Source organism: Pyrgilauda ruficollis, unplaced genomic scaffold, assembly GCF_017590135.1.
Source record: "Pyrgilauda ruficollis isolate IOZ18807 unplaced genomic scaffold, ASM1759013v1 scaffold20, whole genome shotgun sequence".
Taxonomy (NCBI): Eukaryota; Metazoa; Chordata; class Aves; order Passeriformes; family Passeridae; genus Pyrgilauda; species Pyrgilauda ruficollis.
In genome coordinates, this window is record NW_024519207.1 from 5,395,562 (window position 1) to 5,411,152 (window position 15,591).

At 39.8% G+C, this 15,591-nt stretch overlaps 1 protein-coding gene across 3 annotated transcripts in view; it reads left to right on the plus strand.

The window, feature by feature from the left end:
- The window catches only part of ENOX1 (ecto-NOX disulfide-thiol exchanger 1), a 354,413-nt gene that overhangs the window by 257,200 nt on the left and 81,622 nt on the right, over positions 1 to 15,591 (plus strand). For all 3 annotated transcript variants that reach the window (XM_041467082.1, XM_041467084.1, XM_041467083.1), the window contains one exon: positions 6,404 to 6,637. In XM_041467082.1, coding sequence (XP_041323016.1) covers positions 6,404 to 6,637 — 234 coding nt within the window. The remainder of the gene's footprint in view (positions 1 to 6,403; positions 6,638 to 15,591) is intronic.

Sequence of the window (15,591 nt, forward strand, 5' to 3'; positions counted from 1 at the left end):
CCAATTTTTCTGATAGGCTGGCAATTTTACTGGCATATTTTTATAGATTTGTGGTGCAGCCTGAATAAAGTCTGTCTTTATGCATGCATGTATTCAGCTAGCGCATGGGTTAGATTCTGAGCCCCATCTGTAGGCTACGTCTGTTGCCTCCCATGACAATGAGTGCTGCAGAAATTACAGGGTGTAAAATTTCAGAATCTCTTTATTTTCCAACAAAGGAACAGACAAAAAAAAAACCCCTCAAAACAAAACAAAAAAACAAGGAAACAACCCCCTCCTCCCCCAATCTCTAATTCACAGGGGAAAAAAAAAATCAAGAAAAAAAGATGAAAAATAAGTCTGCTTTCACATTTTTTGGCTTCTGTGACTGTCAGTGTCCTGTTAAGGTTAATTTCTGTCATTTGAGGATTGACTTGCTAAACAAGTCCTTTTTCACCTTACTGACTTGGCTCACATGCACTGTCTGTATTTGTCTGCACTCCACAGGCTGGTTTGTCCATCTTTCTGGGTCCTGGAGAGACTCAAAAGCACCGTTTTGCCTGACAATTGTAGTCACTTTCAACCCATATGCAATGTATTCTTGAATAAACAAGGTGCAGGGAGTGCTCCTTGGCCAAGACAAGCTGACACAGACTGGCTTACTTACACCCACCCTGTGTAAGGTGACCTCAAAGCACCCACTGGGACCATCCTTTTGAACCTGGGGGAGAGTTAAAAACTCAGGACTCTTGTTTGAGCTCCCACCCTGACCATCTTCTGTTTAGCAATAAGGACAGAATCTCAACATCCTCTAGGTGTCCATAGGAAGCTCCCCCAGCTGGAAACAAGCTGTCTCTCAAATCACCATCACCGATATAGAAAGAAAGAGAAAGGAGAGAAAGAGAGAGAAAGAAGGAGAAATAGAGAAAGAAAGAAAGAAAGAAAGAAAGAAAGAAAGAAAGAAAGAAAGAAAGAAAGAAAGAAAGAAAGAAAGAAAGAAAGAAAGAAAGAAAGAAAGCCTCTCAACTTTTTAAATATGTCATCAGGAAGAACCTAGCTCCTTTGTTTCTCAAAGGTTTTCCCTAGGGTTTTTAGGTTGTTTGAGGTTTATTTTCCTAACTTGGCTGCTTGCTTTAAATACCTGTTTGAAGAAGTATAGAAAATTATGAGTTTTATGGGGTCTGTGTAAAGATTTCTTTGAAATATTGCTATATTTTCAGGTTTATGCCAGATCTTTATTCCACTCCAGATTTTTCTTTTTTTTGTTTTTTTAATTTTCACTTCAGTTCTTACGGCCCCTCCTCCCCTATCCTCTCTTCCTGATTTCCATGCTTCTCATTTATTTGTTTATTCATGTTACTTCCAAAATGCTGTAGATCATTGCAGCAGATTAGAGGCATCACAAGCAGTAGTACATTTACCAGCTTCAAGCTTCTCTTTAGGGGACCCTAGTAACAGAAAAGAAGAGGGGCACACCAGATTCAGTTGGAACTGGTATTACTGGATTATGATAAAGAAAACAGTGGCAAAAAAGAGAGCAAAGAAAAGCTCAAAAATATACAGGCTGCCACCCTGGGTCAGAAACAGTGTTCCTCTAGCTCAGTTTCCTGCTTCTCAGCAGTTGGCTGCACACTTTACTTCACTCCAAGTCAAGTTTTAGTTTAATTTCATTTGCCTTAAATCCTGAAGGGACCATAGAGGTAGGAAATTCTGTGTGCTGCTGTGTGTCCTCATTCATAATGCATCAGTGTTCACTCAGAAGGGAGGACATGAGCAGAAACAAAGGTGAAAGATTCCTTTCCTCATTCTTTCTCATTCTGAATTTTCTGCAAATTTAATTCCAAGTTCCTGGTACATCATTCCCTCTTCTCTTTTCTTCCGTCACAGTTGCACTGCTGCCTGTCCTTCCTCTTACGTCTGCTCCGCAGCCTCCCTTCCCATCCGTGTTTTCCTCCCTCCTTTTCATTCTTCCAAAGTGTTGTACCTATTGTCTCCAGCCAGACCAGGGAAAGAGCCAGTGCAACTGACAGGGATGAGAAAGAAATGCAGGAGCACTCTGTAGGCAAGTTCCACTTCTTTTTAGCAAGGCTGCTGAACTGTGCAGATGAAACATGAAGCACTGACTGTCCCCCACCACTACCAGGGAGGTCTGGCACTAGGCAGGGGCATGTTTTCCTTGTCCTTAAATATCAGGAGGGGTTTTACCAGTCTTTATTCTATTCTCAAACATAATATATTCTGAAATGGTGGGAACAAAGCATATTTTTGAGGCATTTTATTTTCCCTGTAAGAGACAAAAGAGATGTACAAATATAATATGTGTGTTATATTAGGGGAAAGTCATGCCTTTGATATTTCTGATATAATGATAATTTTGTCTACCTAATCAGTTTTATCTATCTACCCCATCTAATCTCATCAAGTTTTGCATTTATCCCATGCTTATCATCAGAATAGAGCAAGTGATTACAAAATCCATCAAGCAGTTTAATCACTGGGTTTTTTTTTTCCTTTGTACTCCCAAGTACACGTGTATGAAAAGGGAGACTGGAAGATGGATAGAAGACTATGATAAGAATGTCGACTTGAGGAAGGCTAGATTTCATTTAACTTTTAAAGATATATTTTGATCTCCCAAGGAAAAGACTTTCCAAAACCATCATACCAGCCCATGAGAAAGCTCTTTCTCAAAACTGTATGTACTTTACTCTTTTGGCTGAAAATTCAGTAACTCCTGCAAATATTGATGGCCCCAGACTTGAATATATGGGACAAACAGGTGTCTGGAGACAGATCTGTTTATACCCCAAAAGCCCATGTGTGCATTTTTCCTGTGCTGATATTTCCCCCTGTGGGTTTCCTTTCAGTACCATTTACTTGTTTCATTTTAAGTTCTCTCTGATCACCATTAACACTCTGATCTAGATCCCCAGTTAGCCCTCAGCTATTGGCTGGTGCCCAGTATAGCAACACTCAAAGGTAAGTCAAGCCATGGAGTTTGCACTAGACCTGTGATATGAAAATACTGTTTGATTTTTATTTAGCACTTTCATTAACTTTTCCTGTTTCTGCTCCTTTAAAGTGAGGATCTTGGCAAGTTCCCAAAGCCTTTTCGTCTTCCACTGTGTGCAAACCTGAAATTAAAAATGACAAGCCAGGCACAAAGTTAATGCTAGCTGCAGCCCTGAGCAAAGAGATGAGGAAAAAAATTCATTGCCCATGCATGAAGGGGAGGCAGTGCCAGGTGTTTCTCTTACACATTCAAACACCCTCAAACATCAATAGGGAGACATGGTATTGAAAAAAACCTGAGCCTCCCAGCTGCCTTGAGGCTCAAAATTTCCAGCACAGATGGGTGCCTGAGGATCTCATGTACAAAACAACCTGCCAGTTGTGCATGCAGAGTCCTTCTGGTTATCAAACCATCAAGGAGACTGTTCTTCACTGGCCAGGTCATTGGTCCTGTAGTGTCTGCAAAGCCCATGAAGGTGCAAGAAACCATCCTCAAGGCATTTGTTGTTTTTGTTAAGGGAAAGATGCCAAACTGTAACCATTCTGATCTGACTTTGAAGCTAACCCTGCTTTGGACTAGGTGATACCCAAGGTCCCTTCTTAGCTAGGTTATTCTAAGTTTCTGGGCTGGTGGTAATCACTTGGCTGGCTGGTCCCCTTCAGTCTTTAGAGTTAAACAAGCAGTCACATTTTTTTAGTGTGATTCATAGTAAATTTCCAAAATCTGTTAATTTTGTTTCCCAAAGGGAACCATTTGTCCAGTGCTACTGCAATGTACACTGTTCAAGTTTTTTTCCCATTTACTTCAAAAATGAGGGCCACTTCAATACAACTCAGCTTTGCCAGTGCACACAGAACCTATAGATGCATAGTCCTTTTCATTAGCTCTTTATTCTCCCTATGTGAGGGGCCTTGAAGTCCACAAGAGCGTTGCCTCCTGCAGTGCTGTATTTCTGTCTCTGCCCATAACTATTGTGCTCCCGCCAATGGAGACGAAGGATGGAGGAGGGAGGGGAAGAGAGATTGAGTCTTCCTGGAAAGTGCAGCCCAGCTGGGAGATCTAATTTTAGGTTCACGAGACCTGGCACCTTGGCAGTGTCCTTTGCATTGCTGATAATGCTGTTCTGGCACAGAGCAAACACTGTGTGAGGAATGCAGCTGGCACGCCAAACTGGCGGGGAGCAGGGGGCTAACATTTGTCACAGTTGTCACTGACCCCTTTTGGCTGACTCCTTTGTGCCTACACCTCTGTGGATAAAACCATATAATTACATCCTCATTAGTTCAGAGCCCAGTTCTGAAAGGTCACCCACACTCTTCTTCTATTATGTCGCACTGAATAGGGTGTATCTGTAACTCTTCCCTTCAATGCCTTGGGACTAGAGCTACATATATGGCCACAAAAAACCTTTTGGGGGGAAAGACTGGTGTTTTCTTCTCTAAGCTAGAGAAAGCAAAGCCAAGAGGAATTTAAAATAATAAACAGTCCCCTCCTTTGCCACTCCTACAATATCTGGTTTTACTTCACTCCAGGCTCCTGAATCTGCTGACCAGATTTGATAGGTTCCATTGGTAGGAACCTATCAAAACTATTCCTTGGTAAGGCAGTTCTTTATGCCTTTTGGTTTTGAAGGACCTCTGTAACACTTAGCTTAAGTTTTTCATCTGGGTTTGCACTCCTTGCTGGACAATGAAAGTCATATCTTTTCCTCACCTGCAGACTCCTTAGCTGAACTCCACAAGGTGTTTGAAAGGAAAATATCAAATCAAAAGGCACCCAGATTATTTTTTTATTTGAAGGATTACTGCATATATGGATATTTAATGTCTTTGAAGCTATTGTCTCATGTGTGCTGTAGTACAGACAATACCTTGTATTCATACAGCAGGATGTCCTTCCAGCAGTAAAACAGATACACAATTCTGCGAGGATGTGCTTAATCTACTACACAATTCTCAGCTTTGCTGTTCCTGGAGGGAGCTCAGAACTGAGTTTTAACTGTGGTGGTGAGGTGCTAAAGCTCTTAAAACACAGGCAAACCACAAGATTGGAAGGTAGGTTCTCTTGGATTGCAGATCAAAAGCAGCAAACACCATTTTTCCTGACATTTTGAATAGAAATGTCAGGAGTTATTATGCAGTGGTTGCAGTAGTGTGCATTTCTGAAGAGCTTCCTGTGTGCCAGCTCAGCACAGAATTCATCTCTTCAGCATCCCATCATTTGAGAAATCTCTGCTGGGCTGTTGTGTGTTGGCATGGAGAAATTGGAGCTATCCTGTGTAGACTGATTAATTTTACCCACAATTGAAGGTTCTGTTTGAAGCCTCCTACATAGTATTTTCTCACACTTTCTCTGAGTTGGCATTTTAAAAGTTAGATGAACTGCTCTGTGTATATATTTGTGCCTTAGAAATAAAACTTGGAAAAAAGACAGGTGCCCAAATATGGCCACAAAAAGCTCCTCTTATAGGAGGAGCCTGTAGGAGTGGCATGATGTTTTTGACCTCTGACAGTAGTCAACAGTTTTAGTTCAGAGCAGGACCCTTTTGTGCTGCTTGTGTAGCCCTTAAGTTAAAGCTTTGCAGTTTGCTAACTTTAGAATGTGATACATTGGCCAAATTATGAATATGCAGAATATCCCTAAAGATAAGGCACAACAGGTTTCATTATTTGTTCTGAAAGGAGTCTTGCAAATGCCTAATAAATCTGTCCCTACTTTAGAAATTACTTTAAGGAATGATGAACTCAATTAATTTGCAGGTGATTTATATTTGCTGCTAGATTATTTTCACTGGGGAATTTGAAAATAGTGTTGCAATTGTAAAGTCTCAAAATTTGAGATCTAGCATAACTGTAGTTATTGAACCTTCCTCTTTGTGGCACAGGAGTTTATGTAGCACAATTTCCACGTTCAGCTATAGTCATGACTTTTAGAAAATTCGGCCTTTCCCCATATTTCCAATTCCATTGGCAGGGTGGAGAAAAACACTAGACTGAACATGATCTCAACAGGATCAGTGGAAGAAGGACTCTCCATTCAGACTAAAACAGATCTATTTTAAATAATTGGTTTTTGTTTATCTGACTTCTCTGCTTTTAAAAGTTGGAAGCATCATGTGGAAAAATTATGTATTTTGAGAGATTTCTAAACATAAATGTAGGTTCTATACCTTAGGGTTGACTTTTCAGTTCATGTACTATGGTGATAGGTGGTACAGGAAATGGTGAAGAAAAATGAGTGGATGGATGTTTATCTTCTTGTGAAAGCATGGTGATTGATAGATATTGCATAGATATGTGGGAATCTGTTAATTTACATTTTTACCTGGCTGCACTTGAAAAGGGGGGAAAAAGTGAAGAGAAATTTAAGCAAATAAATCCTGCAACCGTTAGTTCTACTTGTTGATTTCAGGTTACCGCATGAGATTAGGATCTAGCACAGACAAAAAGGATTCAGGTCGCCTTCATGTTGATTTTGCTCAGGCAAGAGATGACTTTTATGAATGGGAATGCAAACAAAGAATGCTAGCCAGAGAAGAACGCCACAGACGTAAAATGGAAGAGGACAGACTGCGCCCTCCTTCACCTCCAGCAATAATGCATTATTCTGAACATGAAGCTGCTTTGCTGGCTGAAAAATTGAAAGGTAAGCAGCATTTGCTACTTCTCAGTTTATTATTCCTTAAAAGCAGGAGCCGTGCAGAGGCCAGAGCAGTGAAGCCAGTTTCTGTCGGATGTGTTTCATTACTTGCCCTGTTAGCTTTCCCCCACTGAAATGGGTTTCTTTGCCATTTATATGCCAGTGGTAATGACACTCACCTACCTGCTGGAAATGCATGACATCTGTCTATCTACCTGTTCTTTAACAGCTAAAACACAGCCTTCCGAATGCTACAGATGGGGAGTTTTTTTCTGTTAAGTTGCTGTAATCATGTATCTTGGAAATATTCTCAGAGTAAGACAACTTGTTGCAAGCATCCTTCTTCACATGAAAGGTCTTATTCTTCAAATTACTTTAATCCTTGACATGTAGGTTACTCCATCACATGCACTTGACTGTCCCTGGCATTCAAATTGCCCTCATGAGCTGACACAACTTATCTCTGACACACACCATCCCTTCTTTCACTCCCTCTTTAGGGTTAGAATTACTTGTGCAGGATAGTGTCATGTTTTGGTATGTGTTTGCTTCCTTGTTTGTTTTTTTCTAGGTACATTTACTGAGTTAATATTTTTCAAGGGTGCACTTCAAGGATTCATTTTATTTTAATAGCTAACATAAACAGTAAGAAACAAAGAAATAAAGTTATTTATGGTAACAAAATTTAAAAGAAATGTGTAGCAAACAACTCTTCATACCTCTTAGAGTTGTATTTATTTTCATCAAGTGTTTAGCGGTTGTGTTTGGCATTCTTTCCCCCATGATGGCCAAGCACATTGCTTAACTGTGTGCCAGGTCACAAGAAGCTGTGATTCTTGCCACTATTTCAGAATTATCGAGATTAGGCTTAGACTGTCTAGCTGTCATCACACTGGTCTCTCTTCTAACTATGAAGTATGTTTGGGGAGCCGAAGAAGGACAGTGCAAAGTGTTTCATCCTTGGAGCGTGGAGCAGAGATGCACCCTGCTGTCTCTCTGAGTACTGCATTGGTCGCTGTTAGTTGTTGCTATTACCTCTGTCAGTTACTAGTTTGGCTGTCTCTCATCCTCACCAGAGGCACTTCTCCATAAAATAATTCATCAGTCTATTTGATAGATTGGTGAAATAACCCAGATGGGTTTATAGACCAGGAGAAAAGAGGCCCTAATACAAGAAATTTTAATTCATACCTAGCTTCTAGTCCAGTTTTAGATCCATCTGGTTTTAGTTGAATATTTTAGGAGTTAATCTTTTGTAGGGAAGTTTTTCTTTATGTAGTAAGGCCTAGAGGTTTCCTGAACTAAAGTAGAAAATGCAAGATGTCTGGACAATTTCTTCCATGTGGCTAGTGATTGCTTGGGGCAACTGAATGTGGGTTTTTGCAAGATGTTTAAGATGACTGTATTTAGAAGGATTTTTCTTTTCATTATGGGAAGTTTCCATACTTAATTAAAATCTACTCCAAGCATTTATATTTTTGGTTCTCCTAAGGGAAATTTAAAGAGAACTTGACATATATGCTCAAGTTGAATATAAAAAAAAATTAGCGCAATATAGACCAATACTATGTGCATAACTGTTTCTCCAGAAATAAACTTTCAGCAATGTACATCGCTTAAATAAAAAAAAGGTAAGTTTATTTTTTTATTGATTGAAAAGCATTAAAATCCAGCAAAAGAATATACTGAAATTTTAAAAGTTCTGCTAATTAACAGTTGCCTTGCTGTGATTGTTGTGAGATTAAAGACACCAGCCCTGGATAGAGAATATAGAAAAGACCCCTCTCTTTCAGTGAGCATGAGCTGTGCCCTGTTCTAGGTAGTAAAGAAAGCAGAGTGGGCTTCAGTAGTTACACTGGTCTGCTTTACCTTTCCTTTGGCATCACAGCCAGTGTCTGTAAAATAATGGCATTGAACCTGATGGGCTCCCTTGGGCAACATGGAATCACCACATGAGCTCTTTGTGACAGCCTAAAAAAGGAAGTAAAGCAACAATAAAGAACATTCTTCAACTCTGGCAAGGGGCAGTTCATGTAATAGACTCATACAATCATTAAGGTTGGAAAAGACCTATAAGATTGAGTCCGACGATCATCATACGTTGACAATTTAAGTGTGGACTTCAGATGAAAGTAGCAGTATATATATATATATATACATATAGACATACACATATACACACACTCACTGAGATATGTAAAACTTGGAGTTAAAATCTAAAATCTCAGGTCTCTATTATCACCACACTTGGGCTGCTGCAGAGCCTGGAGAATTCATCCTAAAGTAAAGAAGGATCACAATATATCTGCTCTTGTCAGGATTTAACTTGAAAGATTGTTTCTTCAGCAGATGCTCTGCAGTTGTTTTCTTAAGGAAGGTCATGACCTTGATGTGGTGCCCACTTCAGAAGACTCCTGAGCTCTGCTGCCAGCTCATGAGACAGAGCTGCAGGTACCCCACATGCAGGTTTCAGCTCCTGCAGTGCCTCCAGAAGTTCACTAGCTAAAAAGCAAGCCAAAATAACTAAGAATATCTCAACCCAAGATACTGCTTTGGAACCACAGATGTAGATAACTTGGTCTGAATCCAAGCAACTTTTGTTGTCAAAATAACCTTGGAAATTCCTGACAGCAAGGAAATCTTATGGTGAGCAGAGATGAAGTAGGCTTATCAGCCACTCCCCTAATGTGGTCTAGATATTTACTGAGTCTGTAACAGAGGTGACAATATCTTTTCACTTGCTGCAAACTGCAGCATAAAACTAAGAAATCATTCATTTTGTGTAACAGACTTGGCTAGAAACTCTTGCCCCAGTGTTGTCAGCATATTCCTCTTCCTCTGGTGTGCTGAAATTACCTGGTACAGCAGTGACTGCAGGTGAGACAGTACAGAGGAGCTTTTGTGCCAGTTGGAAACAGAATTTCATTTTAAGTTTTCAGCCAGGTAGTCTCTACTGGTGTGGAGCTTCACAGAACAAAGGAACCAGTTCTTCAGTGCCTGGTGACTGGGGCTGGGAATCCACTGCATCTGAGGCCTCATATACATAAGGATTTATAATATACTCTCCATTCTCTGTAGACTACCCTGAATCCCTTCATACCTGCAAAGAACTTGGTTTGAACACTTAATTTTTGCAGAAATTAAAGAAACCCATCAAACCATGGACCAGTGCAAATTTTCACCACTTTGCAATTCAGTGTGTAGCAAACAGTGTTTGTTTCTGTTGCCTCCCTTTCCCTTTTGCCTTTTCCTTCTTTTTTTATTTATTAAGATCTTCATTACTCCTGCAAATGAAGTCCTTCTTAACTCTCTCCTTGTTGGCAGCATGAACATTTTTTTCCTGCACCATTCATGTCATTAGCCTGAGCCTCGATTATCAAAATGAAATGAGCTCCAGCATTCCAACGAGATGAGTAACATGAAGAGTATGAGATCCTTCTTATTTGTGTTTCCTTGAAAAAATACCTCAGTAAATTCACAGATGTGAACTCTGGGAATCCAAGGTCGTTCACAATGAAGTGTGAATGTTATTTACCTCCTTAAACAGCCTTTGAAAATAGACCTTGAGTTCTTGTTTTGACAAAACCAGCAGAATATTGTGTCTTCTGCAATTACACTGGAAAAAAGTGACTTTCATTTCTTCTGGTTCATTGCAGAATTTGTGTGTGTCTTTTAGATTTTAATTCCTCAGTGTTAAATCAGATGTGTTATTACTGCACAGTGGAATGTGTCGGTAGATATTTAGGTTCAAATTTGCATGCTCTGACATCTGTTTTCCTGGCTGCGTTATAAACAGTTAAGTCATGTGGTGCCCAGAACAACACACAACTGGAGATAGGCTGAACCTTTTAAGTGGAAGGCTGCTCTGTCAGGTGCATTGGAACAAAACATTTTAATCTGTGCTTATGACATTTGTGTTTCAAAGCAGGATTTCAAACATTATGGTTTTCTTAATTCAAGCATATCTGTACCTAATGGTATCATCTTCAGAAATCACTTCTTGCAAATAAGATTCTTTAAAATGCTACAAATGTCTTACTTGCTGTGAGTAACTAAATAGTTCTATCACTTAACAAAGGCACCTCTTTATATCTGAATATCTGTTTTTTTAAATATTTTGAGCAAACATAAATATCTGAGAGTTAAATACAATACCCTGGAATTTACCTCCCTTTTTAATATAGTGTTTCTTTATGAGCACAGGCAAGTAATTCATACAGTTTTTCATTGTAAGAAATATAATTTAAAAATTGAGAAGCTGCTTCTTTGCCAGACACTGTATTATCCCCTTAAGAGAGCACAGATTGGAAATTTAAATAAATAGATGGCAGTTACAGTAGAATGAGGGATGTGCCTTGCACAAGACTCAGGTAACATCAAGCCTACAATCTCAATTCTTGCACATCATTTGAAATATAAACAATATTTAATTGCTTGGGAGACAGGATATTTCACTGAGAAGAAAAATACACTGCTTTCAATATCACCATGCACTTGGGAGCCAGACTGGTGGAGCACTGGAGAGACAGTGCAGTTATGCAGAGAGGCAAGTCTCACCCAGAAAGGATCAAATTCAGTGCAGAGCTACGTCAGACTTGGGGTGCAAAGTGAGATCCTATGAACAAATCCAGTGAATGCCAGGTTTAAATGCTGAGACTCCGGACTTTTTTTTAGCACAAATTTTTTTTTTTTTATTAGTGGTATATCAGGACAGAGCCCTGAAACAGACATGTTTTGATACTTCAGCATCAAATCTGTTCGCTCACCCTTCCTGGTTTTAGATTATCATTTTCTCCTTCCTTCTTCCATATGCTGCTGACATCTGCTGTGGCACAATACATCTGGCTCCCAGAGCTTCGCACAGGGGCTGTGAGCAGGCACGGTGCGAGGGCACTTTTGTCTGCTGGCAGAAGAGCATAAGGTGTGTTCAGCTATCAGCAGCCTGGTAACCCAACTCCCTGGGCACGTCCCTCCCAAAGCCTACAGGAGGTACACTCACTGCTTAGTGCATCACTAAAAGCATCCTCCCTCACCTCAGCTGTATTATCAATTCAGATTTTGAGGTTTTAATATAAACCCACTGGATTAAATGTACCACACTGCAAAATGACTCAAGTTAATTACTAAGAGCGGGGAAATGGCAGCTCTCTGGTCTGAAAGTTTTTGGTGTGATTTTGAGAAATAGGGAGGAAACTCAATACTCTCATAATTACTTTTCATTGAAAATAATGGCATTAGCAAGAGAAGATAATGGATTTCTGTGTCTGACATGAAACACCCACCCCAGGAAGAATCTTGTGTGATTTAATTTGAAAGAAAGAAAGAGTTTGATTATGTAGGGGGGAGAGACTACTTTTTAATATATCTTTTAGAGAACATATAAGTGTATTTTTATCAAACCTAGTGTCATTTAGAGATTTGTTACATAACTGGAAAAGTTTCTTGGTTATAGTATGCAGTTAAGGCTATTTAAAAAATAGTAAGGTGGATATTAATCATTCTTTAAAAGAACCCTCTGGCAGTAAGAATTTGTATTTCTTGATTCTTACTTGTTATGCAATGCCACTGGGTTAAAAATGTTATTAATCCCAAAAGTACTAGACTGATGTGTGTGATGCATGGCACAATTATATAAGGGATTTGAGCAGGAAAAAAAAAGAAGGTGAGGGTAGTAGACTGAAGAGTTGTGTTTCTAGGTCACTGGCAGGCACTCTGTACAGAAGAAGCTCTTAAGCCAAGAGAAAAATAGGTTGTCATTTTGGCACCAGAAGTGGTGTGTGCTGGGAAGAAAATTGTTCCTGATGCACGGGGGAGCTGGGCTGAGCCTGCTGATGAGAGAGGTTAGTGAACCTTTTCTCTGACCTGATTCAACCACAGCAGTCACCTCCTAAAGTTTATTCTTTTTTGTGTTGAATTCAGTCTTTGCAATTTAAAATCTTAGTTATAGTTTAATAAATTATCAAGTCAGAAGTCAGATTAAGAGTAACCTTGGCCGTACCTCCTCCCCTGGCTGCAGTTATACGTAATGAAGAAGTTTGCATTCTGAGCTGAGCTGTGCCACCTTCCTGTTTGAACTAGGCCCAGTTTCACAAACTGGAACTGGAGTCTGAGCAGCTGAGCAGCTCCAGGCAAACTGAGGACGGTGTAACCATGAGCAAAGGGGTAGTGCTGAGCGTGGGTTGAGGCAGGGAACGCATCTTCCCATGGCACTGCTACAGCTGACAGAGGAGGTCTGTTAATCAGAGGCAAAAAAGGACAGACATATCTCACCACTCTTGTCCTTCCTCTGCCTGCCCTGCAGCAGGGTCTTGCTCAGTACTCTCAAGAATATCTTCAGGGGGTGTTTGTTAATTGGGTTTCTGCTGGTCAGGGCAGAACTTGGCATAAAGGTGTACCTGCCCCTACCCATCTTACAGAGGGGCTGACAACAGTGAGATAATTAATGCTTCCCAAAACATAGGCAAACAGCAGAGGACTTTTCTAAGTGTAGTCACTGGTGTAAAGACCAACAGCTCTGTATTTTCAGCATGTCCTTGCAAGCCTGGGAGGTTGCATTAGGGGAGCAAATTTTGGGAAAAGAGACAATGTATGGTGACTCTGGACAACACCATAGTCCATAGGACAATGTATAAGATTTGCTGCGATTTAGAGAGGCTCCAAGTGTTGTGTGAAATATCTCAGATTCTTTTCAAACATTTAGAAAGACCAGGGTTGAAAAGATAATAACAAGGCTAAATCAGTAGCCCAGTGTTTGACCTTGTCCTAGTTAGAAATCCAGCATGCAATGTCACTCTTGAAACACAGAAATATCAAGTTGGCTATATTTGCAATATATCTATAAATGTAAAAAAATTATAGAAATAAGAGTGTTTGAATGCCTGTCTTCAGAGTGATGAATTAGTCTATATCCTTTCTAATGGCTAAGACCTTAAACACCATCACCCAAGTTGTGAAAGCACCTGATGGAGATGCTTAACACTGAGAGATAAATAGTCACATTTGACGGTACTCTGAGCTGAATTCTACCCTGTGCTATACCAGGGAAATTCCATGAGCTGAAAGTAAAACCTCTGTTTCCAACACCTTTTCCCAGGATACCATTCTGTAGCAGTTGTTGTCGCAGCTTTTTCAATTAAATGTTTATTCTGGTTGTGGTTTAGAGGTGGTCAAATTACAAGCAGAAAAATGCAAAATATTTGTCAACAATTATTCCCTTTTTTCATAGAAATATTCCTGTTACAATTTTCTGGGCCGCTCTAGGGACGTATTTTCTTTTCTTTATATTTCATTCCATCTAAGTTGTGAGCTAGGATTTAAATGTCAAATATCTGTAGTTGATAAAAGAGGAATTTGAAATATCTTATCTCTGGTGCCCTGTGATTGAGTCTGGCAGCACCTGGAAATCTCTATCGACAGAGACCCAGCAAGCCATCCTGGATGGATGGGCAATCTTCAAATGACACGACGTTGTCAGAGCTTGTGTTAGAGCTGTCCTTTACGGGGACACGCAGGGGTGCAGGTGCTTGCAGCAGGTGCCCTTCTGGAATGTTGGGGTTACTCCAAACAAATGTGTTCCTGTTGCAGGGATGTTGACACAGGAGCAGGCCAGCCCAGGCTCCCTTTGCAGCTGCTTGAGGGCAGCAGGCACTTCTGGGGGGACACAGTTCACCTCACTGTTAAACAAACAAAAACAGACTGATAAAAACCTACCTTATTGGCTTAGAATATGCTGTGACTTAGAGGAGGAAGAAGCTCTAAGAGTAGGAAATAATTTGCCACATGCTTATTTTAAAAGAACAATTACATATGGGAACATGTCTTATATAAAGGAATTTATTTGAAGAGTGTGTTTTTAAACAGTGTATAATTATGTGCATCCTACCACGAGGGAATAATTTTGAACAGAATTAGGAGTTTTGTTTTATTTTTTTAAATAAACGGCTGCAATCATAAGGCAGTTCACGCTCTGTTTAAATTAGATTCCATTGCTGCATTTCTTCTACTATTTACCTACTAACTAAAAAAGAAATGAACAATCTCATATAAAAATCTGATTATCTAAGGCAATCTCTCATTCCTAAGAAGGTATTCTGGATGAAAGAAATAGATTCATGGTGAGTTACCTTATACCAGTCAGTGAGTGAGCTCAAGAATATAAAAGTTAGAAATTAAGGTGACATAAATTTTAAAACTGTAGAGAAAAGATTTTATTAACTAATGTGCTCCTGTTGTGCATATATTACCCTCTAGCATTTTTGAATGTAACTTCTAATTATGTAATCAATGAAGATGCTGATGTTTACCAATGAAAGGATTTTTTCCTGCTCTGTGAGAAGAGCTGTGAATTAACTATAACAGTTCCACAGACCTCTGCAGCTTCCTGGAAGTACAGTATGATGAAAACAGGTTTCCAGCGTGTCCGTTTAAATGGGTAGAATCTATGTGGCAGAAGGATGATATGTTTACGAACATCCCTTGCAGACACCCACTGTGCCTGATAAAAACAAAATGAGGGGAGAGTGGTTTTTTTTTCACAGACGCTCTATAGCAAAACAACACATAAATGAGTGCTGGGGAGAGACTAAAACAAGGAAAAGGGAGGATATTTCTGTGCTGCTGATTTTCCTCATGCATGGATACATGCTAATATTGCCAGAAACCATTACAGGTTATTCTTATTCACTAGTGTAATTATAATGAACATTGTGTTTCAGGGATGAGTTCTTGGCTGTATTGCATCTTTGACATCCAGTTCCCATGCAACTCAGCAGGCTGAAGATTTTGCCCAACTCTTTTGGAGAGCCTTATCCTTGTGTTTTCTTGCAGTGAAGAGGCTTTGCATGAGTCTTGTTCACATTTGGCGTTTCTTTGGGTCTATATTCAGCCAACCTCACTCGTCAGAGCCACTGAGTACATTCCTGCTGCATACGTACCCAGCAAAGCTCAGAAGTGGAGTCTAA